Source organism: Bombina bombina, chromosome 3 (assembly GCF_027579735.1).
Source record: "Bombina bombina isolate aBomBom1 chromosome 3, aBomBom1.pri, whole genome shotgun sequence".
In the NCBI taxonomy this organism is placed as follows: domain Eukaryota; kingdom Metazoa; phylum Chordata; class Amphibia; order Anura; family Bombinatoridae; genus Bombina; species Bombina bombina.
Window position 1 is genome coordinate 209,380,984 of NC_069501.1, and position 26,354 is coordinate 209,407,337.

At 42.9% G+C, this 26,354-nt stretch overlaps 1 protein-coding gene across 6 annotated transcripts in view; it reads left to right on the forward strand.

The window, feature by feature from the left end:
• NCOR1 (nuclear receptor corepressor 1) overlaps nucleotides 1-26,354 on the forward strand; it is a 1,077,134-nt gene that overhangs the window by 132,021 nt on the left and 918,759 nt on the right. For all 6 annotated transcript variants that reach the window (XM_053706113.1, XM_053706112.1, XM_053706115.1 and 3 more), the window contains 3 exons: nucleotides 6,763-6,819; nucleotides 7,579-7,631; nucleotides 13,187-13,253. In XM_053706113.1, the coding sequence (XP_053562088.1) occupies nucleotides 6,763-6,819; nucleotides 7,579-7,631; nucleotides 13,187-13,253 (177 nt within the window). The remainder of the gene's footprint in view (nucleotides 1-6,762; nucleotides 6,820-7,578; nucleotides 7,632-13,186; nucleotides 13,254-26,354) is intronic.

The window sequence follows — 26,354 nt, forward strand, 5'->3', positions numbered from 1 at the left end:
TGCAGGGGGTCAAGCAATAGTTGGAGGACAAGAAGTGGGTTAGGCGATCGAAAACTAGTTTTTCCAGGACTTTGGAAGCTAGCGGAAAAAGTGATATGGGGCTGTAGTTTGCAGGAGAATTGGTCGAGGGAGGGTGTTTTTGAGGATGGGGGTGACCTTTGCATGTTTGAAGGAAGATCGGATTGAACTGGTAGTAAGGGATAGGTTGAATATGTGAGTAAGAGCTGGAGTGAGGGTAGAAGAAAGAGAGGGTATTAGATGTGAAGGGATAGGGTCAAGTGGGCAGCTAGTGCGGTGTGAGGAAGACAAAAGGGAACTCGTTTCATTCTCAGTGGTTGGGGGGAAGGTGCTGAGAGTGGTGACCGGGGGCGGAGATGGGAGGTTGCAGTCTTGTGTTGGGATATTACTTCGGATGGTAAGTGTTTTGTTGAAAAAGTAGTCTTCCAGGTCTTGCACTAAAGACAGAGGAGAGTGTTGAAAATGGAGACGAGACATTTAGGGTTTGAGGAGTGAGTAGATATGAGAAGTAGGTTTTCTTGACTAAGTGAAGGACAGAGGAGTAATAATAAAGACCGAACTTATAGTGGAGGAAATCTGGTTCAGAGCAGGATTTTTTCCAGGCACGTTCAGCACAGGAGTATTTTTGCAGGTAGTGTGTTTGCCAGGGTTAGAGCTGACGACGCAGGGTTTTGCGTACTTGGAAAGGTGCAAAAGTGTCAAGTGCAGAGGAGAGAGTATTTTTATAGTGGGTTGTAGCAAGGTCAGGGCAGGATATCGTGGAAGTGTGGGGGAGGCGTTTTTGAATAAGGTTAGAGAGAATCCACAGTGTGCAGATTTCTGTGGGGGCGAGGGGGAGAAGTAGGTTTATAGGATTATATATAAAGATTATTGGTGAGCAGATAGTGGTCTGAGATGGGAAATGGGCGACAGGTGACTTCAGAAAGAGAGCAGAGGTAGGAGAATACCAGATCAATAGTGTCCGCCACGGTGAGTAGGGAATAGGGTGGATTGTGAGAGACCAAAGGAGTTTGTGAGTGAGAGAAGCTTAGAGGCAGCAGGGCAGATGGGTTATCAATGGGTATGTTGAAGTCCCCTAGGATTAGAGCAGATGTATTTGAAGAGAGAAAGTGAGAAAGCCATGCAGCAAAGTTGTCAAGGAATTAGGAGATTGGTCCAGGGGGGATAGATAACTGCCATACTACATAGTTGTGAGTTCTCAGCATTTACACAGCACTTTACTTATGTGTTTAAGACACAAAAAATTATGGAAATCAGACTTAAAATCCCTCTCTTTGTATTGCCTTATTACTCCTTAGCAGCCCTTAGTATGTTTTAGTCCTGGATTCACTATATTTCCTCACAAAAGAAAAAAGCTACACTCTCTATAAGAAATTCACTAATTTTCTTATGCAGTTACTGGTTCAGCTCATGAGGTTAAAGTTGGGGACACAAGAAGGATCAAAGGAGGGGGGGGGTTATTCAATATAATATGGGTATGGTGTGTTAGTGTGCATATCATTCTAGACTTAGGCTTCCCTACCCCACCTTGACTGAAAATTTTCTCTGGGCCTGTCTCCAGACCTTACAAGCTTTTTTTTTTTATATAAGTTCTGGAGGTGGGTGAGTACCTTCATAGGATCTGCTGAGGCGGTGGGTAATGTTTTTTTCTGAGGGAAGTTCTTTTTTTTTTTTTTTTCTGAGTTTTTTTTTTTTTTTTTTTTTTTTTTTAAAAATAATAAATAAATATGCTTTTCTCTTACAAGGTGTATCCAGTCCACTGATTCATCCTTACTTGTGGTATATTCTCATTCCCTACAGGAAGTGGCAAAGAGAACACACAGCAGAGCTGTCCATATAGCTCCCCCTCTGGCTCCGCCCCCCAGTCATTCTCTTTGCCGCTCTAACAAGTAGCATCTCCACGGGAGGGTAAAGTGAATGTGGTGTTAGATTTGTAGTTTTTTATATCTTCAATCAAAAGTTAGTTATTTTTAAATGGTACCGGTTTGTACTATTTACTCTCTAGCAGAAAAGTGATGAAGATTTCTGCTGAGAGGAAAATGATTTTAGCATGTTGTAACTAAAATCCACTGCTGTTCCCACACAGGACTGGGGAGTACCAGAAAGCTTCAGTTGAGGGGAACAGTTTGCAGGCTTAACTGCTACAAGGTATGTTCAGTCATCTTTTTCTAGTCAAGACTTAGTAATGCTAGAAGACTGACAAGAATCCCCATGTGGGGAAGGTAAGCCATATTCTGAGACTCAGTATAGAAAGAAGGCTTATTTAACAGGGCTAAATGACTGGTGGACACTGTTAAAGGGTAATCAATTATTTTATAGTAAAATTATAATCATTGTACAAGTTTTTATCACTTTTGGAGTGTTATTTGGGGTTTTATTCCATATGGCAGAATTTTAGACACCTATTTAGGGTTTTGAAGGCCCCACAACTCCGGAGTGGAGAGGGAGGGGGCCTAAATTTCGCACCTCAGTTGCGCACTTCATATTGCAGAGAGCTTCATGCAGCTTCACGTGGAGGGTCCTAAAACTTCTTGAGGACTTCGTAGAGGCTTATTTCTCATCAAACTAATCCCCAGGGCAAGATAATTAGGTGGGCGGAGGACCACTCTTGCCACCTATCTGCAATTCACATCCCAGGAGTAGACAACTGGGATGCGGATTTCCTAAGTCGTCAGACTTTTCACCCGGGGGAGTGGGAACTTCACCCGGAGGTATTTGCTCAGCTAACTCAGCTTTGGGGCATTCCAGAGTTGGATCTGATGGCGTCCCGTCAGAACACCAAACTTCCTCTTTATGGATCCAGGTCCAGGGACCCCAAGGCGGCTCTGATACATGCTCTAGTAGCGCCTTGGTCCTTCAATCTGGCCTATGTCTTTCCACCGTTTCCCCTTCTCCCTCGATGTCTTTCCACCGTTTCCCCTTCTCCCTCGGCTGGTAGCCAGAATCAAACAGGAGAAGGCCTCGGTAATTCTGATAGCGCCTGCGTGGCCACGCAGGACTTGGTATGCAGACCTAGTGGACATGTTATCTGTTCCACCTTGGACACTGCCAATGAGGCAGGATCTTCTAATACAGGGTCCATTCAAGCATCCAAATCTAGTTTCTCTGCAGCTGACTGCTTGGAGATTGAACGCTTGATTCTATCCAAGCGTGGGTTCTCTGAATCAGTCATAGATACTCTGATCCAAGCTAGAAAACCTGTCACCTGGAAAATTTACCATAAGATATGGCGGAAGTATCTTTGTTGGTGTGAATCCAAAGGTTACTCATGGAGTAAAGTTAGGATTCCAAGGATATTGTCTTTTCTTCAAGAGGGATTGGAGAAAGGTCTATCAGCTAGTTCCTTAAAGGGGCAGATATCCGCTCTGTCTATCCTTTTGCACAAGCGTCTGGTAGAAGTACCAGATGTTCAGGCGTTTGCACAGGCGTTAATTAGAATCAAGCCTGTCTATAAACCTGTGGCTCCTCCATGGAGTCTCAATTTAGTTATTTCAGTTCTTCAAGGGGTTCCGTTTGAACCTTTACATTCCATAGATATTAAGTTATTATCTTGGAAAGTTTTGTTTTTGGTAGCTATTTCTTCTGTGCGAGGAGTTTCAGAATTGTCTGCTTTGCAGTGTAATTCACCCTATCTGGTGTTCCATGCAGATAAGGTAGTTTTGCGTACCAAACCTGGTTTTCTTCCTCAAGTTGTTTCGAATAAGAACATTAACCAGGAAATCATTGTTCCTTCCCTGTGCCCTAATCCAGCTTCTAAGAAGGAACGGCTTCTGCACAATCTTGATGTGGTTCGTGCTTTGAAATTCTATTTACAAGCAACTAAGGATTTCAGACAAACATCATCTTTGTTTGTTGTCTATTCTGGTAAGAGAAGAGGTCAAAAAGCGACGGCTACCTCTCATTCCTTCTGGTTGAAAGGCATCATCCGATTGGCTTATGAGACTGCTGGGCAGCAGCCTCCTGAACGAATTACAGCTCATTCCACCAGAGCTGTGGCTTCCACTTGGGCCTTCAAGAATGAGGCTTCTGTTGAATAGATTTGTAAGGCAGCGACTTGGTCTTCACTGCATACTTTTGCCAAATTTTACAAATTCGATACTTTTGCTTCTTCGGAGGCTATTTTTGGGAGAAAGGTTTTGCAAGCAGTGGTGCCTTCCGTTTAGGTTACCTGTCTTGTTCCCTCCCTTCATCCGTGTCCTAATGCTTTGGTATTGGTATCCCACAAGTAAGGATGAATCCGTGCACTGGATACACCTTGTAAGAGAAAACAGAATTTATGCTTACCTGATAAATTACTTTCTCTTACGGTGTATCCAGTCCACGGCCCGCCCTGGTATTAAGCCAGGTTAAATTTTTTTGTTTAAACTACAGTCACCACTGCACCTTATGGTTTCTCCTTTTTCTCCTAACTGTCGGAGCCAGATGGGGAGCTATATGGACAGTTCTGTTGTGTGCTCTCTTTGCCACTTCCTGTAGGGAATGAGAATATCCCACAAGTAAGGATGAATCCGTGGACTGGATACACCGTAAGAGAAAGTAATTTATCAGGTAAGCATAAATTCTGTTTTAGTTGTATTTTGTGCATATACACTGTTAATATTAGTATAGTATTGCTTTGCAGTCATGCCTGTACCCCATGTCTGTACCCCACATAATTTGACTGACTTATTGGAAGGGACCTCTAGGGAACACACTGCATCCTAAAACTTTCTGCAGTTCATTTTTCCTGATTATTACTTAGTTAACCAAATTAACCATTTATGTGCTAATTGTGTCCCACATCTCCAAATCGCAAGCCATAATCCTATCAGTACGATACATGTTAGACAATTAGTGCTCATGTCTGTTTTTGTGGCCCATGGGGATTCCACTGACTTTCCTCCAGAGTTTAAATTCAGTCTTCAAAAGCGAGAGCGATTTTAGCTGAATTTAAAGTCCTTTAAAATGACTGATTTAATTTGTGATGCAGAATTTGACATCATAAAAATAGATATGTCCATAGCTTAAATAATGATCAGGTTTCTAAGAATAGGCTATTATCAGTCCCTTTTGAAGGGTAGATGCTTTTTGGATCATAATCGGATTTTATTATCTAAACTGTCTCGGGGAGAAAAGGGGGCTTTTCTTTCTCAGAACAAGAAATCTAAGGCGAAGTACAAACAAACAAATAGTTTTTATCTCTAGGGGAGCAAAAGGAACAAAAAGCCCTTCCAACCCGAAGTCTGAATTCTCCAAACCTTTCTGGAAAACAGAAGATTCCAAGCAGAACAAAAAGTCTAACTTAAATCAGAAATCTGCATGAACACAAGACCTACATGGGAACGGTTTAAACCGACTCATGTTCCGTAGGATCCTATAAAGGCAGCTGCCTTTGTTCAATGTGGGAGTGATCCAACCATAACTTAAAATCTCTAAACAAATTTGTTCGGGTACCCTCTTTCAAAATGGAAACAATCCATACCATCTTGCCTGCAATTCAGGAGAGTCATTAATCCATAAGATTTGGAAAGCTTACTTAATTTTGTGTTCTTGGAGATGTTTCTCTTGGAAATCCTTTTAAAATCCCTAGAATTCTTCAGTTCATTTAAAATGGACTAGATAAGGGATTATCGGCTAGCTCCATACTAAATATGATTTTCTATCAAAGGTAGTGTCTTTAGAAACTATTTATCATGAAAATGTTGTTCCTTCTCTGTGCCCAAATCCTTATAACCCTAAGGAACGCCTACTTCACAATTTGGAATTAGTCAAAGCCTTAACATTCTGTGTTCAGGCTACTAAAGACTTTCTTCAGTCTTCTAGCTTGTTTGACCCCCTTTTCAGGTCCCAGATAGGGTCAAAAGACTACAGTTGTTGCTTTGGCATCATGTCTAAAACAGACTATTTATAAGGCTTACTTGGTTGCAGGAAACCTGCCTCCAAAAAAGAGTAACTGCTCATTCTACTAGATCTGTATCTACTAATTGGGCCTTCAAAAATGTCGACTCCTTGGAACACATTTGCAAGGCGACAACTTGGTCTTCTATTCATAACTTTTCTAAAAAAAAAATCTTTTTGATATTTATCCTTCTTCCGAAGCTGCTTTTGGCAGTAAAGTCCTTCAGTCCGCAGTGTTTGGTAAATAGGAACTGCCATCATTTTGTCCCATCCGTCCTTAACATGGACTCTCAGCTTGGGTATTGTATCCCACATGTTATGCACACCTATGGACTCTCCTCATCTTAAGAAAGAAAACAGAATTTATACTTACCGTTAAATTTCTTTCTTTGGAATGAGGAGAGTCCATAGGACCCGCCGGCATTTTTACTAGATGGTCGATTAGTTCTTATTTGCAACACTTAACCCTGCTTTCTGTCTTTCCTACCTTTTTCTATCTCTCTCCTCTGCTTGGCTATACGTAAACTAAGTGGGGAGAGGAGGTGGGAGAGATTAAAGCTCTTGTGAGGGTTCTTGACCTCCTATTGGCAGGAAATATATCCCACATGTTAGAGACACCTATGGACGCTCCTCATCTCGAAACAGACATTTATCGGTAAGTATAAATTCTGTGGGTTTTTTGTTTGTTTTTTTAATTAATCATTTTGCTAATTCATTTAAATGCAATGAGGGTGACCAAATCATTCTTATGTATTCTGTACTGTTATCAGATAGTTTTATAGAGGTCTATGCCATTTATTACAATTCTTTGAATTTACCTTATCAAACATAAGCTAAGAATTTGACAAAGTTTCTTGTCCATTTCAGAAAAAAGCGGAGGAAGCACATAAGATCTTAGACATCCTAGGTCCAAGAGTGGAACTTGTAAGTGTACTTTTGCTTTTTGAGAGTGATTGATTTACAGAGAGTAATTCCATGTTAGATAAAATTACTTCACATGAACCCTGTTCTGTTGAGTATTTCTCTGCTTTACAGAGGAGATGCTAAACAGAAATATTAAAGGGACATTGTACATTAGATTTTTCTTTGCATAAATGTTTTGTAGACAATCCATTTATATAGCCCATCTGGGAGTGTTTTTGTAACAATGTATAGTTTTGCTTATTTTTTTATAACATTATGCTGATTTTCTGAATCCCAACCAAGCCCCAAAATATCAGATGTAGACCCAAGTCTACAGACTCCTGCTGCTTTTGTTTGTATAATTTGTCTTTTTATATGCTAAAGCAGGAGCGCTGGGAGAGCTCTCAGCTGTCTTTCCGTGTGTTGTGCTGTATGGCTTCTGATTGGCTGTACCACCTGCCAAGTCATAAAAAGAAAAAAAAAATGTTTAAACAGATTTATGGCCAGTGCTGTAAGTAACCAAACACAATTAGGGCTATAAAGCTAATACAGTTTGCTTACTTGATTGTACACCGATTCATATCTGAAATGTGTTCTTCCCATTGTCACATTTATGAATCCTTGAACTTAATCTCATTTCATTGGACCAGTTTTATTCAACCTTTACACCAGAATTCAAGATTATAGTGTAAACTAATCCAATAAGGATTAAAAGGAAATTATGTTGCGTTTCTAAGACTAAAGTATAACCTTGTTTATGAAAACATTGTTTCCTTGCAGCCACTGTATAATCAACCCTCAGACACAAAGGTTTATCATGAAAATATCAAAACGTAAGTATTTTGCTTTTCTCCTCGTTTGTCTCACACTGCAATTATCTTTTGAAAAAAAAAAAAAAAATATTTCAAAGGGATTAATGAATATTAAAGTTCTTCCTTGGGTGCATAAAAAATTGTGTTTATAGTAAGTCCGTATTGCTTAGTAAACACTTTTTACATCCACCTTGAACAGATGCTTTAATGATAGGCAGTGGAAAGTGCTCCCCGTCTATGTGGTTATTTCATATTGTGCTTTAGAAAGACTGCAATGCAGATGCCTGGTACCAGCTCCTCAGAGCCTCACTTCACATCATTTATTATCTTTGTCTTCTGAAAGCTAGCGTTCACATTATGGTACAAGACTATACAACTTTATTTCAAAATGTGAAAAAAAAAAAACATTTTTAGAAATTAATTGCTACTGTTATTTACAGTGCAGCTAATTTGCTATCCTTTGAAATGAGTATAGGGCATTAAATCTTTATACTTTTTACCTTTTTAGTAGGCTTCCAGAGAGAGTTGCAGCACATTAAATTCTACTGTATTGTTGCAGTCTGTGGCATGTGTTAACCCCCCCCCCCCCCCAATAATCATGGAATAATTACGTGGCGATAGCAACAATGTGACTTGTTGATGCTGCATCATTTGCAATACACAGAGAGAGTAGGTTTGAAGCTTTGAGCATTCACCTTTTTACGAATCCATTTACTAACGTAAGATTTAGGTTATTTTCAAATGTATGTTAATAGATCTAGACCATGTACTTAATTAAATTAAAGTGAAGGTAAACTTTGGTGAATGAAATCCCGTTTTTAAAAAAAATACTATTAAAAACAGAGGCAATTTCATTCATCAAAGTTTACAAAGCAGCCGTTTTGATTAAAAACTTACCTTTTCTCTTGCAAGGTGTATCCAGTCCACGGATTCATCCTTACTTGTGGGATATTCTTCCCTACAGGAAGTGGCAAAGAGAGCACACAGCAGAGCTGTCCATATAGCTCCCCCCCTAGCTCCACCCCCCAGTCATTCTCTTTGCCGCGTTAACGCAATAGGTTGTCTCTCAGGGAGGGTAAAGTGAATGTGGTGTTAGAATTGTAGTTTTATATCTTCAATCAAGAGTTTGTTATTTTTAAATGGTACCGGTTTGTACTATTTACTCTCTAGCAGAAAAGTGATGAAGATTTCTGCTGAGAGGAAAATGATTTTAGCATGTTGTAACTAAAATCCACTGCTGTTCCCACACAGGACTGTGGAGTACCAGAAAACTTCAGTTGGGGGGGAACAGTTTGCAGGCTTGACTGCAATGAGGTATGTTCAGTCATTTATTTCTAGACAAGACTGAGATAATGCTAGAAGACTGACAAGATCCCCATGTCGGGAGGGTAAGCTATGTTCTGAGACTTAGTATAGAATTGAATGCTTACATGACAGGGCTAAATAGGCTGGTTGACACTAAGGCTTTCTTTTCCAACCTAATGCCTGCATTGTTCCTGTAACTACTGCAGCGGCTTTCTGGTTTGAGGCGCTGGAGGAGTCGCTCCAGACGGAGTCCTCATATGACGAAATTATGGATAGAATTAAGGCTCTAAAGCTGGCTAATTCATTTATCACAGATGCCGCTTTGCAATTAGCTAAGTTGGCGGCAAAAAATTCAGGCTTCGCCATTATGGCACGCAGATCGCTTTGGCTCAAGTCATGGTCGGCCGATGTGTCGTCAAAATCCAAATTGTTAAATATCCCTTTCAAGGGAAAGACCCTTTTCGGGCCAGAATTGAAAGAGATTATTTCAGAAATCACCGGGGAAAGGGCCATGCTCTCCCCCAGGACAAGCCTTTTAAGGCTAAAAATTTTCGTTCCTTTCGTAATTTCAGGAGCGGTCCCCCTTCAGCCTCTACAGCTGCAAAGCAAGAGGGTAACGCTTCACAGCCCAAGGCAACCTGGAAGCCTTATCAGGGCTTGAACAAGGGGTAACAGGCCAAAAAGCCTGCAGCTGCTACCAAGACAGCATGACGAGGTAGCCCCCGATCTGGAACCGGATCTAGTTGGGGGCAGACTTTCTCTCTTCACTCAGGCCTGGGCAAGAGATGTTCTCGATCCCTGGGCTTTAGAGATTGTTTCCCAGGGATATCTTCTAGAATTCAAGGACTCCCCTCCAAGGGGAAGGTTCCATATTTCTCGTCTGTCTACAGACACGACAAAGAAAGAGGCGTTCTTACGCTTTGTAGAAGACCTACATACAATGGGAGTGTTCCAGCCAGTTCCAATTGCGGAACAAGGGCTGGGGTTTTACTCAAACTTGTTTGTGGTTCCCAAAAAAGAAGGAACTTTCAGACCAATCCTGGATCTCAAATTTCTAAACAAATTCCTCAGTCTCATCATTTAAGATGGAGACCATTCGGACAATCTTACCTATGATCCAGGAAGGTCAATATATGACTACTGTGGATCTAAAGGATGCGTACCTGTATATCCCAATCCACAAAGATCATCATCAGTTCCTCCGGTTCGCTTTTCTAGACAAGCATTACCAGTTCGCTGCTCTTCCATTCGGTTTAGCCACTGCTTCCAGAATTTTCACAAAGGTGCTAGGGTCCATTCTGGCGGTTCTAAGACCGCGGGGCATAGCAGTGGCGCCTTATTTGGACGACATCTTAATTCAGGCGCCGTCTTTTCACAGAGCCAAGGCTCACACGGAGATTGTATTGGCCTTTCTAAGGTCTCACGGGTGGAAGGTGAACATCAAAAAGAGTTCCCTGTCCCCACTCATAAGGGTTCCCTTCCTAGGAACACCAATAGATTCGGTAGAAATGAAAATATTTCTGACGGAGGTCAGAAAGTTGAAACTTTTAACTACTTGCCGAGTTCTTCATTCCATTCCTCGGCCATCTGTAGCTCAAACTGAGGGCGATATTCAACGCGCTTCAGGCATGGCCTCACCTAGCTGCGGCCAAATTCATAAGATTTCAGTCGGACAACATTACGACTGTAGCTTACATCAATCATCAGGGGGGAACAAAGAGTTCTCTAGCGATGAGGAAAGTAACCAAAATAATCAGGTGGGCTGAGGCCCACTCCTGCCATCTCTCAGCAATTCACATCCCAGGTGTAGACAACTGGGAGGCGGATTTTCTAAGTCGTCAGAACTTTCACCCGGGGGAGTGGGAACTCCACCCGGAGGTATTTGCCCAGCTGACTCAGCTATGGGGCATTCCAGAGTTGGACCTGATGGCGTCCCGTCAGAACACCAAGCTTCCTCTCTACGGATCCAGGTCCCGGTACCCCAAGGCGGCATTGATAGATGCTCTAGTAGCGCCTTGGTCCTTCAATCTGGCTTATGTTTTCCCACCGTTTCCTTTTCTCCCTCGTCTGATCGCCAGAATCAAGCAGGAGAAGGCGTCTGATTTTGATAGCGCCTGTGTGGCCACGCAGGACTTGGTATGCAGACCTAGTGGACATGTCATCTGTCCCACCATGGACACTGCCAATGAGGCAGGACCTTCTAATACAGGGTCCGTTCAAGCATCCAAATCTAGTTTCTCTACGTCTGACTGCTTGGAGATTGAACGCTTCATTCTTTCAAAGCGTGGTTTTTCTCAGTCAGTTATAGATACTCTGATCCAGGCTAGAAAGCCTGTCACCAGGAAAGTCTACCATAAGATATGGTGGAAATATCTTTGTTGGTGTGAATCCAAGGGTCACTCATAGAGTAAGATTAGGATTCCCAGGATATTGCCTTTTCTCCAAGACGGTTTGGAGAAAGGATTGTCGGCTAGTTCTTTAAAAGGACAGATATCTGTTCTGTCTATCCTTTTGCACAAGCGTCTGGCAGAGGTACCGGACGTTCAAGCGTTTGCACAGGCTTTAGTCAGAATCAAGCCTGTCTATAAACCTGTGGCTCCGCCATGGAGTTTAAATCTAGTTCTTTCAGTTCTTCAAGGGGTTCCGTTTGAACATTTACATTCCATAGATATTAAGTTGTTATCTTGGAAAGTTTTGTTTTTGGTAGCTATCTCTTCTGCTCGAAGAGTCTCAGAATTATCTGCCTTACAGTGTGATTCACCTTATCTGGTGTTCCACGCAGATAAGGTAGTTTTGCGTACCAAACCTGGTTTTCTTCCTAAAGTTGTTTCTAACAAGAATATTAACCAGGAAATAGTTGTTCCTTCTCTGTGTCCTAACCCATCTTCGAAGAAGGACCGTCTTTTGCATAATCTTGATGTAGTTCGTGCTTTAAAGTTCTATTTACAAGCAACTAAGGATTTCAGACAAACATCTTCTTTGTTTGTTATCTATTCTGGTAAGAGGAGAGGTCAGAAAGCGACTGCTACCTCTCTTTCCTTTTGGCTGAAAAGCATCATCCGTTTGGCCTATGAGACTGCTGGCCAGCAGCCTCCTGAAAGAATTACTGCTCATTCTACCAGAGCAGTGGCTTCCACATGGGTTTTCAAACATGAGGCTTCTGTTGAACAGATTTGTAAGGCAGCGACTTGGTCTTCACTGCATACTTTTGCCAAATTTTATAAATTTGATACTTTTGCTTCTTCGGAGGCTATTTTTGGGAGAAAAGTTTTGCAAGCAGTGGTGCCTTCCGTTTAAGGTACCTGTCTTGTTCCCTCCCTTCATCCGTGTCCTAAAGCTTTGGTATTGGTATCCCACAAGAAAGGATGAATCCGTGGACTGGATACACCTTGCAAGAGAAAACAGAATTTATGCTTATCTGATAAATTACTTTCTCTTGCGGTGTATCCAGTCCACGGCCCGCCCTCGCAATTCAGTCAGGTAAAAAAAAAAAATTTTTTGTTTAAACTACAGTAACCACTGCACCCTATGGTTTCTCCTTTGGCTTCTTAACCTTTGGTCGAATGACTGGGGGGTGGAGCTAGGGGGGGGAGCTATATGTACAGCTCTGCTGTGTGCTCTCTTTGCCACTTCCTGTAGGGAAGGAGAATATCCCACAAGTAAGGATGAATCCGTGGACTGGATACACCGCAAGAGAAAGTAATTTATCAGGCAAGCATAAATTCTGTTTTTTTTTCTTCTCACAACTACAACAGCTTCCCCCTCCTGGAAATCCTCTCTTCACACATCAGCAATGACTAATCTGGCTTCCTCCAATCACGGCTTTCCCCCAGGGTGGTTATTGCCTGAGGCCATGCTGTGATTGGAGGAAGCCGGATTAGTCATTGCTGACACGTGAAGAGAGGATTTCCAGGAGGGGGAATCTGCTCTGGCTGTGAAAAGAAAAAAGGTAAGTTTTTAATCAAAACGGCCGATTTGTAAACTTTGATGAATGAAAGTGCCCCTTTTTTAATAGTATTTTTAAAAAAATGGACTTTCATTCATCAAAGCTTACCTTCACTTTAAAGTTAATTTTGGAACCTGCATCAAAATTATGTATTTTTGTGGAGTTGTAATGTAAAGATTGTGTTAAAATTACTTTGTAATTTAAAGTTATTAAAGCACTTGCTTTACTGTTTGTGTGAATGTGAGTTGACAGTTGTTTAAGAATTTATGTAAGCTAGCATATAAAACTTTTTCAATATAATATATTTTCTTTTTTTTTAATACAGAAATCAGGTGATGAGGAAAAAACTAATTTTATTTTTTAAGAGAAGGAATCATGCAAGGAAACAGAGGGTAAGCATTATTCATAAATCCTGCTTGACTATGTAAATGAATATGCTGGTAGCACAAACATAGCTAATGTACCACAAAATATCAGTATATAATTTAATCACAATTTTCTTCATAAATGGAAAGCGTCCACAGCTGCATTCATTACTTTTGGGAATTCAGAACCTGGCCACCAGGAGGAGGCAAAGACACTCCAGCCAAAGGCTTAAATACTCCTCCCACTTCCCTCATTCCCAGTCATTCTTTGCCTTTCGTCCCAGGAGGTTGGCAGAGAAGTGTCAGAAGTTTTCGATAGTCTCTTATGGAGGGTAGTACTCTTCGGCATGGCACTGGAGTTTAAAGTAGTCCTGTCAGCCTGTCAGCCTCTCAGTGAGAGAGCATGGGTGAAAGTTAGTCCGGAGATGCAGGGAGAGTCTTTCTGTGAAACCGTCTCGACTCATATTAACAGCTCCACAAGCAATCGGCGTTTACGACGCTACTACTGGTCACACTTGAAGGGCCGTGTTCCTGTTCCACGGCGTAGATTCCGGTAAGATCATTTCATTTTACTTTCATCATGGTTGTATTGTAATTTCAACTGTTTATCCGAGAGGGGCTACAACCTTTCGGGGATAATTTTAACATAGGGTCTCAGTGAGGCTTCTTTTTGTATCTAGGAATCAAGGGTTAATATCTCCTGAGGGGGATTATTGAACAGGGGGGGTTTATAATCATGTTTGTCATGTGATGCTGTTGTTTTGGCTCATGGCTATTTTGGAACATAATGGCCTATGTCTAGTGAAGCAGCCTTTTCGGTCGGGCACGCTTTTGCAGACTGCACGGTTTACCTTGTGAATCCATTTCCGCTTTCCTGACCGCGTAGCGACGAAGAAATCCTGGTCCGCTGATGTCTGGTTCTCTGGAGGCGGCAGTGTCCCATTTATGGAGGATTCTTGGAGACGGTTGTCTCTGATTCAGACTCTACTTCTTACGAAGAATATGAATTGGCCCGGGTGATACATGCCCATCAGTTATGTTCCGAATACCATTTTAGAGTGCTCTGTTCCTAGGGATCGGGGAATCGGGTGCCCACTGAGCCATCCGTCTCTGGGGATTCTGTTTTTTATGAGACGAGTTCCCTACCATCAACTCATTCTACTCATGCAGGTATCCCAAACGCTACTTATCCTTTCTAGGGAGTGTGGCCTGTTACCACAGGAGGTTACGACACTGTTCCGCATGGCCATATCTTTGGTGATGGCGCATCTGCTCCTCCCGGGAGTGTGCTTACGATATTGCCCATGTTTTGTTAACCTGGGCTCATCAGGCATGGAATCGCCTGGTCCAGTTCAACATTCCGGGGGAGCGACTGCCCCTGAGGCCTCAGGGGGTCAACCTTCGGGGCCGGTGTTTCCTTTAGTCCCGGCAGGGGTATGTTACACCTTTCGTTATAGACTGGCACGCCTTCGTGTCCTACTAAGGCACATTTTTGGCGTTGCTGGAGGATCCCACTCTTAATGGGTCTGGGGAATTCTCAGTCTTACTCTTCGACTGGCTTGCATAAATAGACATAATGGGATTAAGTAATCTTCTTATAGTCTTTGAAATTTGTGTATCCTTTTCCAGTTTTGAGCTTGGAAGTCTCGTACCCCTGTTGGGCTGGTCCTGTGGGTCTGTCCGTTCTTCCTAGGCGATAACCTACGGGTTGCCTTATCTTTTAGTTTCATCCGGTGAGGATGATTTTTATTTGGTCTAAAGCTCATGTTGTGGTGTGATGTTTCCTTCGGGAACTTTCCTCTCTGGATTTGATACTCGTGATTTTGTGGTTGCACTGTTTACAAAAGTCTGTCTGACTGTTCTTTATCTCTCCATCATCGGGGGAGACTCTTTGTGGCTTTGACAGTGCTGGGGGCCCTTGGTTTCAGGCTGGTCCTGACTGGGTACAAATCCTTCTGTCTGAGGCCTAGGTCAGACATGTGGCACCTTTTTATATCCGGTTGGTCTGGTGAGGGCGCCTAGTGATCACAAGTCTTGTTTTATTTTACAAGCTTCAACTAGCATCCTGAGAGGACTTGAGGGTCCGTGGTTGCTTTGGGGCATGGGGGATTGCTTCAGTCCTCATTCGCCTTTGAATCTAGTGGGCCGTGACTCTGTTGAGATCCGCGGCGACATGCTCAATCGTTTCCAAATTTTTCGGTAACTAGAGTGTTCCTTCCCATTGTGGGTTGGAGGCTTGGAGGATTTAGGTCCTTCATACCGCTGTTCTTACGGTTTTGCCTTTCATGGTCTCTTTGGATGTGTCCTTTTAGGACTTGTTCCTTTTAGAGGTTCTCTTCATTTGGGTCGAGACTTTCTGGACTTCGTCCGTTTTTTCTGGCGGCTTTGACCGCTTAATTTGGAAGTGATGGCCGTGAGGCTCTGTCTTCCTTCGGTAGTTAGTCGTCTCCATATCAAGGGCGATAGGAGGTGCTGTCTATTTTTCTCTTGTAAGATGTATTGAGTCCACGGATTCATCCTTACTTGTGGGATATTCTCCTCCCCTACAGGAAGTGGCTGAGAGAGCACCCACAGCAGAGCTGCCTATATAGCTCCCCCCTTAACTCCACCCCCTAGTCATTCTCTCTGCCTGATTAACTGCTAGGAAGGGCAAAGAGGAGTGTGGTGACAAAAATGTTAGGTTTTTATTTTCTCAAGCAAATGTTTGTTATTTTTAAATGGTACCGGTGTGTACTATTTACTCTCTGGCAGAAAAGGGATGAAGATTTCTGCAAGGAGGATGATGATCTTAGCACTTTGTAACTAAGATCCACTGCTGTTCTCACAAGGGCTGAAGAGTACAGGAAAACTTCAGTTGGGGGAACAGTTTGCAGGCTAAACTGCATTAAGGTATGTTAATCTATTTTTTTCTAGACAGACTGTGTTATTTCTAGAAAAGGCTGGCAATATCCCCATGAGGGAAGGGTAAGCTGTATTCAGACACTTGGATAGGAATTTCAGATTACATAAAGGACTCATTAGTTACTGGTGACACTGTTTGGTAAAAACGTTTTTGTTTATTCAGTGAATGATGCAATTATAATGTTTTTTTGGAGGGACTAAAGGGGCCATTGTGGCTTGTTTTAGGGTTTTTTAACCCACATGGTTAATTAAGAGACACTCTGGTGTTTTTTCTGTTAGGCCTCAAAACATCGAGTGAGGTGGGAGGGGCCTATTTTCGCGCCTCAGTTGCGCAGTTTCTTTTTCTCAGAGACATCTAACTGCTTCTCCAGAGGTTCCAGCTGTGTTTGAGGGCTGTAAAAGAAGTTTTTTCCCCCCACAAATCGTTCTGAAGGGCAGGTAGGCGCCACAGCAGAGCTGTGGCAAGGTGCTGAAAGTCTGTTTTACCGATTGACGTTTTTTCAATCCGGTTTTGCCATTAAGGGGTTATTTGTTTATTTGCATAGCTGTGCAAAGTTACTAAGGCTATAAGATACTACTGTAAAAATTTTGTTAAGTTTACTGCTTTTTTACACTGTTTTGCAGAACTTGTGCTGCTTTTTTTTCTCTTAAAGGCACAGTACCGTTTTATTTCTAAGTGTTATTTACTTTGATTACAGTGTTTTCCAAGCTTGCTTGTTACATTGCTAGCCTGTTTAACATGTCTGACACCAAGGAAGATCCTTGTTCAATATGTTTGGAAGCCATTGTGGAACCCCCTCTTAGAATGTGTCCCAATTGTACTGATATGTCTATAAACTATAAAGAACATATATTAGCACTTAAAAATAGAGCAATAGATGATTCTCAGTCAGAAGTAAATGAGGGTTTGCCATCTAGCTCTCCCCAAGTGTCACAACCAGTAATGCCCGCACAAGTGACGCCAAGTACCTCTAGTGCGTCAAATTCATTTACTTTACAAGACATGGCCACAGTTATGAATATAACCCTCACTGAGGTTTTATCCTAACTGCCTGCTTTACAAGGAAAGCGTGACAGCTCTGGGTTAAGGAAAAATGCTTAGCCGTCTCACGCTTTAGTAGCCATTTCTGATATGCCCTCACAATGCTCGGAAGTAGGGGTGAGGGATTTGTTATCTGAGGGAGAAATTTCTGATTCAGGAAAGACAGATTCTGATATGACGGCCTTTAAATTTAAGCTTCAACACCTCTGCTTATTGCTCAGGGAGGTATTAGCGACTCTAGATGATTGTGACCCTATAGTTGTCCCAGAGAAATTGTGTAAGATGGATAAATACTTAGAGGTTCCTGTTTACACTGATGTTTTTCCAGTCCCTAAGAGGATTGTGAATATTATTGCTAAGGAGTGGGATAGACCAGGTATTCCGTTCACTCCCCCTCCTGTTTTTAAGAAAATGTTTCCCATATCTGACACCATGCTGGACTCGTGGCAGACAGTTCCTAAGGTGGAGGGAGCTATTTCTACTCTGTCTGCATTCAACTATACCTATGGATAAAAAAATTAGAGGGTCTCCTGAAGAAAATTTTTGTTCATCAAGGTTTTCTTCTTCAACCTATTGCGTGCATTGTTCATGTAACTACTGCAGCTGCTTTCTGGTTTGAGGCTCTCTTCAGATGAAGACTCCATTAGAGGAAATTATGGACAGAGTTAATGTCCTTAAGTTGGCTAATTTCTTTTATTACAGATGCCGCTTTTCAACTGGCTAAATTAGCGGCAAAGAATTCAGGTTTTGCAATTTTAGCACGCAGAGCGTTATGGCTTAAATCCTGGTCTGCTGATGTGTCATCTAAATTTAAACTTTTGAGCATCCCTTTCAAAGGAAAGACCCTATTCGGGCCTGAACTGAGAGAGATTATTTCAGACATCACTGGAGGGAAAGGTCATGCCCTCCCTCAGGATAGATCAAATAAGATGACGCAAGAGGGGAATTTTGCCCAATCCAAGTCAGTCTGGAGACCTAACCAGGCTTGGAACAAGGGTAAACAGGCCAAGAAGCCTGCAGCTGCCTCTAAGACTGCATGAAGGGGTAGCCCCCGATCTGGGACCGGATCTAGTAGGGGGCAGACTCTCTCTCTTCGTTCAGACTTGGGCAAGAGATGTTCATGATCCCTGGGCTTTAGAAACTGTGTCCCAGGGATATCTTCTAGACTTCAAAGACTCCCTTCCAAGGGGGAGATTTCACATTTCTCGATTGTCTGTAAACCAGACAAAGAGAGAGGCGTTCTTACGCTGTGTAGAAGACCTACATACCATGGGGGTGATCCGCCCAGTCCCAAAAGAGGAGCAGAGGCTAGGATTTTACTCAAACCTGTTTGTGGTTCCCAAAAAAGAGGGAACTTTCAGACCAATCTTGGATCTCAAAATTCTAAACAAGTTCCTCAAAGTTCCATCATTCAAGATGGAGTCTATTCGGACTATTCTACCTCTGATCCAGGAGGGTCAATATATGACCACCGTGGACTTAAAGGATGCGTATCTACACATCCCTATTCAGAGATCATCATCGATTTCTCAGATTCGCCTATCTAAACAGGCATTACCAGTTTGTGGCCCCTTCGGGTTGGCCACAACTCCAAGAATTTTCACAAAGGTGCTAGGGTCCCTTCTGGCGGATCTACGACCACGGGGCATAGCAGTGGCGCCTTATGTAGACGACTTTAATTCAGGCGTCAACTTTCCAGCTAACCAAGTCTCACACGGACATCGTGTTGGCTTTTCTGAGATCTCACGGGTGGAAGGTGAACATGAGAAAGAGTTCTCTCTTCCCTCTTACAAGAGTTTCCTTCCTAGGGACTCTGATAGACTCGGTAGAAATGAAAATATTTCTGACGGAGGTCAGAAAATCAAAGCTCTTAACCACTTGCCAAGCTCTTCATTCCATTTCTCGGCCATCAGTGGCTCAGTGTATGGAGGTAATCGGACTCATGGTAGCGGCAATGGACATAGTTCCTTTTGCCCGCCTACACCTCAGACCACTACAACTATGCATGCTCAAACAGTGGAATGGGGTTTATGCAGATTTGTCTCCTCAGCTGCATCTGGACCAGGAGACCAGAGATTCTCTTCTCTGATGGTTGTCTCAGGACCACCTGTCTCAGGGAATGTGTTTAGCAGGCCAGAGTGGCTCATTGTAACGACAGATGCCAGCCTGCTAGGCTGGGGTGCAGTCTGGAACTCCCTGAAAGCACAGGGCTTATGGTCTCGGGAGGAATCTCTTCTCCCGATAAATATTCTAGAACTGAGAGCGATATTCAATGCGCTTTAGGCGTGACCTCAGCTTGCTGCGGCCAAATTCATCAGGTTTCAGTCGGACAACATCACGACTGTAGCTTATATCAATCATCAAGGAGGAACAAGGAGTTCTCTAGCGATGATGGAGGTAACCAAAATAATCCGATGGGAGAGGATCACTTTTGCCATCTCTCAGCAATCCACATCCCAGGAGTAGAGAACTGGGAGGCGGGTTTCCGAAGTCATCAGACTTTTCATCCGGGGGAGTGGGAACTCCACCCGGAGGTATTTGCCCAGCTAGGCGGTACTGATAGATGCTCTAGCAGTGCCTGGGTCCTTCAATCTGGCCTATGTATTTCCACTGTTTCCTCTCCTCCCACGTCTGGTTGCCAGAATCGAGCAGGAGAGAGCTTCAGTGATTCTGATAGCACCTGCGTGGCCACGCAGGACTTGGTATGCAGATCTAGTGGACATGTCCTCGATTCTACTGTGGACTCTTCTAATCCAAGGTCCGTTCATGCATTCAAATCTAATTTCTCTGCGTCTTACTGCTTTGAGATTGAACGCCTGATTCTATCAAAGCGTGGTTTCTCTGAGTCGGTCATTGATACCCTGATTCAGGCTAGAAAGCCTGTCACCAGGAAGATCTATCATAAGATTTGGCGGAAATATCTTTATTGGTCTGAATCCTAAGGTTACTCGTGGAGTAAGATTAGGATTCCTAGAATATTGTCTTTTCTCCAAGAAGGTTTGGAGAAGGGTTTATCAGCTAGTTCCTTAAAAGGACAAATATCTGCTTTGTCTATTCTTCTACACAAATGTCTGGCAGATGTCCCAGACGTTCGAGAATTTAGTCAGGCTTTGGTCAGAATCAAGCCTGTATTTAAACCTGTTGCTCCGCCATGGAGCCTAAACTTAGTTCTTAAAGTTCTTCAAGGGGTTCCGTTTGAACCTATGCATTCCATAGATATTACGCTTCTATCTTGGAAAGTTTTGTTTTTGGTAGCTATCTCTTCGGCTTGAAGAGTTTCTGAGCTATCTGCTTTACGGTGTTATTCCCCTTATCTTGTTTTCCATGCAGATAAGGTGGTTTTGCGTACTAAACCCGGGTTTCTTCTTAAGGTTGTTTCTAATAAGAATATCAATAAGAGATTGTTGTTCCTTCACTGTGTCCTAATCCTTCATCAAAGAAGGAGCGTCTGTTGCACAATCTTGATGTGGTTCGTGCTTTAAAGTTCTACTTACAAGCAACTAAAGATTTCCGTCAAACATCTTCATTGTTTGTTGTTTATTCTGGTAAGCGGAGAGGTCAAAAGGCTACGGCTACCTCTCTTTCCTTTTGGCTGAAAAGCATCATCCGTTTGGTCTATGAGACTGCTGGACAGCAGCCTCCTGAAAGAATTACTGCTCATTCTACTAGAGCTGTGGCTTCCACATGGGCTTTTAAAAATGAGAAAAACAAACAGTTCACAGTTCCGATGCAAGGAAAGGCAGGGAGAGATATCGGTAATTAAAATAATATATATTTCTCCAACATAGGTGTGTCCGGTCCACGGCGTCATCCTTACTTGTGGGATATTCTCTTCCCCAACAGGAAATGGCAAAGAGCCCAGCAAAGCTGGTCACATGATCCCTCCTAGGCTCCGCCTTCCCCAGTCATTCTCTTTGCCGTTGTACAGGCAACATCTCCACGGAGATGGCTTAGAGTTTTTTGGTGTTTAACTGTAGTTTTTATTATTCAATCAAGAGTTTGTTATTTTAAATTAGTGCTGGTATGTACTATTTACTCTGAAACAGAAAAGAGATGAAGATTTCTGTTTGTAAGAGGAAAATGATTTTAGCAACCGTTACTAAAATCGATGGCTGTTTCCACACAGGACTGTTGAGAGGAATTAACTTCAGTTGGGGGAAACAGTGAGCAGACTTTTGCTGCTTGAGGTATGACACATTTCTAACAAGACGATGTAATGCTGGAAGCTGTCATTTTCCCTATGGGATCCGGTAAGCCATTTTTATTACATAAAGAAAAAAAGGGCTTCACAAGGGCTTTTAAGACTGTAGACATTTTCTGGGCTAAAACGATTTATATATAAGCATATTTTATACCCCATAGCCTTGAGGAATTATTTTAATCTTGGGAACTATGTAAAATAACCGGCAGGCACTGTATTGGACACCTTATTCTCTAGGGGCTTTCCCTAATCATAGGCAGAGTCTCATTTTCGCGCCTCTATTGCGCACTTGTTTTTGGGAAGCATGACATGCAGATGCATGTGTGAGGAGCTCTGATACATAGAAAAGACTTTCTGAAGGCGTCATTTGGTATCGTATTCCCCTTTGGGCTTGGTTGGGTCTCAGCAAAGCAGATACCAGGGACTGTAAAGGGGTTAAATATAAAAACGGCTCCGGTTCCGTTATTTTAAGGGTTAAAGTTTCCAAATTTGGTGTGCAATACTCTTAAGGCTTTAAGACACTGTGGTGAAATTTTGGTGAATTTTGAACAATTCCTTCATACTTTTTCACATTTGCAGTAATAAAGTGTGTTCAGTTTAAAATTTAAAGTGACAGTAACGGTTTTATTTTAAAACGTTTTTTGTACTTTGTTATCAAGTTTATGCCTGTTTAACATGTCTGAACTACCAGATAGACTGTGTTCTGTATGTGGGGAAGCCAAGGTTCCTTCTCATTTAAATAGATGTGATTTATGTGACACAAAATTTAGAGAAAATGATGCCCAAGATGATTCCTCAAGTGAGGGGAGTAAGCATGGTACTGCATCATCCCCTCCTTCGTCTACACCAGTCTTGCCCACACAGGAGGCCCCTAGTACATCTAGTGCGCCAATACTCCTTACTATGCAACAATTAACGGCTGTAATGGATAATTCTATCAAAAACATTTTAGCCAAAATGCCCACTTATCAGCGAAAGCGCGACTGCTCTGTTTTAGAAAATACTGAAGAGCATGAGGACGCTGATGATATTGGTTCTGAAGTGCCCCTACACCAGTCTTGGGGGGCCAGGGAGGTTTTGTCTGAGGGAGAAATTTCAGATTCAGGGAAAATTTCTCAACAAGCTGAACCTGATGTGATTACATTTAAATTTAAATTGGAACATCTCCGCGCTCTGCTTAAGGAGGTGTTATCTACTCTGGATGATTGTGAGAATTTGGTCATTCCAGAGAAATTATGTAAAATGGACAAGTTCCTAGAGGTCCCGGGGCCCCCCGAAGCTTTTCCTATACCCAAGCGGGTGGCGGACATTGTAAATAAAGAATGGGAAAGGCCCGGTATACCTTTCGTCCCTCCCCCCATATTTAAAAAATTGTTTCCTATGGTCGACCCCAGAAAGGACTTATGGCAGACAGTCCCCAAGGTCGAGGGGGCGGTTTCTACTCTAAACAAACGCACCACTATACCCATAGAAGATAGTTGTGCTTTCAAAGATCCTATGGATAAAAAATTAGAAGGTTTGCTTAAAAAGATGTTTGTTCAGCAAGGTTACCTTCTACAACCAATTTCATGCATTGTTCCTGTCACTACAGCAGCGTGTTTCTGGTTCGATGAACTAGAAAAGGCGCTCAATAATAATTCTTCTTCTTATGAGGAGATTATGGACAGAATTCATGCTCTCAAATTGGCTAATTCTTTCACCCTAGACGCCACTTTGCAATTGGCTAGGTTAGCGGCGAAAAATTCTGGTTTTGCTATTGTGGCGCGCAGAGCGCTTTGGCTAAAATCTTGGTCAGCGGATGCGTCTTCCAAGAACAAATTGCTTAACATTCCTTTCAAGGGGAAAACGCTGTTTGGCCCTGACTTGAAAGAGATTATCTCTGATATCACTGGGGGCAAGGGCCACGCCCTTCCTCAGGATAGGTCTTTCAAAGCCAAAAATAAACCTAATTTTCGTCCCTTTCGCAGAAACGGACCAGCCCCAAGTGCTACGTCCTCTAAGCAAGAGGGTAATACTTCTCAAGCCAAGCCAGCCTGGAGGCCAATGCAAGGCTGGAACAAAGGAAAGCAGGCCAAGAAACCTGCCACTGCTACCAAGACAGCATGAGATGTTGGCCCCCGATCCGGGACCGGATCTGGTGGTGGGCAGACTCTCTCTCTTCGCTCAGGCTTGGGCAAGAGATGTTCTGGATCCTTGGGCACTAGAAATAGTCTCCCAAGGTTATCTTCTGGAATTCAAGGGGCTTCCCCCAAGGGGGAGGTTCCACAGGTCTCAATTGTCTTCAGACCACATAAAAAAACAGGCATTCTTACATTGTGTAGAAGACCTGTTAAAAATGGGAGTGATTCATCCTGTTCCATTAGGAGAACAAGGGATGGGGTTCTACTCCAATCTGTTCGTAGTTCCCAAAAAAGAGGGAACATTCAGACCAATCTTAGATCTCAAGATCCTAAACAAGTTTCTCAAGGTTCCATCGTTCAAAATGGAAACCATTCGAACAATTCTTCCTTCCATCCAGGAAGGTCAATTCATGACCACGGTGGATTTAAAGGATGCGTATCTACATATTCCTATCCACAAGGAACATCATCGGTTCCTAAGGTTCGCATTCCTGGACAAGCATTACTAGTTTGTGGCACTTCCGTTCGGATTAGCCACTGCTCCAAGAATTTTCACAAAGGTACTAGGGTCCCTTCTAGCGGTGCTAAGACCAAGGGGCATTGCAGTAGTACCTTACTTGGACGACATTCTGATTCAAGCGTCGTCCCTTCCACAAGCAAAGGCTCACACGGACATTGTCCTGGCCTTTCTCAGATCTCACGGGTGGAAAGTGAACGTAGAAAAAAGTTCGCTATCTCCGTCAACAAGGGTTCCCTTCTTGGGAACAATAATAGACTCCTTAGAAATGAGGATTTTTCTGACAGAGGCCAGAAAATCAAAACTTCTAAACTCTTGTCAAATACTTCATTCTGTTCCTCTTCCTTCCATAGCGCAGTGCATGGAAGTAATAGGTTTGATGGTAGCGGCAATGGACATAGTTCCTTTTGCGCGAATTCATCTAAGACCATTACAACTGTGCATGCTCAGTCAGTGGAATGGGGACTATACAGACTTGTCTCCGACGATACAAGTAGATCAGAGGACCAGAGATTCACTCCGTTGGTGGCTGTCCCTGGACAACCTGTCACAGGGGATGAGCTTCCGCAGACCAGAGTGGGTCATTGTCACGACCGACGCCAGTCTGGTGGGCTGGGGCGCGGTCTGGGGACCCCTGAAAGCTCAGGGTCTTTGGTCTCGGGAAGAATCTCTTCTCCCGATAAATATTCTGGAACTGAGAGCGATATTCAATGCTCTCAAGGCTTGGCCTCAACTAGCAAAGGCCAAGTTCATACGGTTTCAATCAGACAACATGACGACTGTTGCGTACATCAACCATCAGGGGGGAACAAGGAGTTCCCTGGCGATGGAAGAAGTGACCAAAATCATTCAATGGGCGGAGACTCACTCCTGCCACTTGTCTGCAATCCACATCCCAGGAGTGGAAAATTGGGAAGCGGATTTTCTGAGTCGTCAGACATTTCATCCGGGGGAGTGGGAACTCCATCCGGAAATCTTTGCCCAAATTACTCAATTGTGGGGCATTCCAGACATGGATCTGATGGCCTCTCGTCAGAACTTCAAGGTTCCTTGCTACGGGTCCAGATCCAGGGATCCCAAGGCGACTCTAGTAGATGCACTAGTAGCACCTTGGACCTTCAAACTAGCTTATGTATTCCCTCCGTTTCCTCTCATCCACAGGCTGGTAGCCAGGATCAATCAGGAGAGGGCATCGGTGATCTTGATAGCTCCTGCGTGGCCACGCAGGACTTGGTATGCAGACCTGGTGAATATGTCATCGGCTCCACCATGGAAGCTACCTTTGAGACGAGACCTTCTTGTTCAAGGTCCGTTCGAACATCCGAATCTGGTCTCACTCCAACTGACTGCTTGGAGATTGAACGCTTGATCTTATCAAAGCGAGGGTTCTCAGATTCTGTCATTGATACTCTTGTTCAGGCCAGAAAGCCTGTAACTAGAAAAATCTACCACAAAATATGGAAAAAATATATCTGTTGGTGTGAATCTAAAGGATTCCCTTGGGACAAGGTAAAAATTCCTAAGATTCTATCCTTTCTTCAAGAAGGTTTGGAGAAAGGATTATCTGCAAGTTCTTTGAAGGGACAGATTTCTGCCTTGTCTGTGTTACTTCACAAAAAGCTGGCAGCTGTGCCAGATGTTCAAGCCTTTGTTCAGGCTCTGGTTAGAATCAAGCCTGTTTACAAACCTTTGACTCCTCCTTGGAGTCTCAATTTAGTTCTTTCAGTTCTTCAGGGGGTTCCGTTTGAACCCTTACATTCCGTTGATATTAAGTTATTATCTTGGAAAGTTTTGTTTTTGGTTGCAATTTCTTCTGCTAGAAGAGTTTCAGAATTATCTGCTCTGCAGTGTTCTCCTCCTTATCTGGTGTTCCATGCAGATAAGGTGGTTTTACGTACTAAACCTGGTTTTCTTCCGAAAGTTGTTTCTAACAAAAACATTAACCAGGAGATAGTCGTGCCTTCTTTGTGTCCGAATCCAGTTTCAAAGAAGGAACGTTTGTTGCACAATTTGGATGTAGTTCGTGCTCTAAAATTCTATTTAGATGCTACAAAGGATTTTAGACAAACATCTTCTTTGTTTGTTGTTTATTCTGGTAAAAGGAGAGGTCAAAAAGCAACTTCTACCTCTCTCTCTTTTTGGATTAAAAGCATCATCAGATTGGCTTACGAGACTGCCGGACGGCAGCCTCCTGAAAGAATCACAGCTCATTCCACTAGGGCTGTGGCTTCCACATGGGCCTTCAAGAACGAGGCTTCTGTTGATCAGATATGTAAGGCAGCGACTTGGTCTTCACTGCACACTTTTACAAAATTTTACAAATTTGATACTTTTGCTTCTTCGGAGG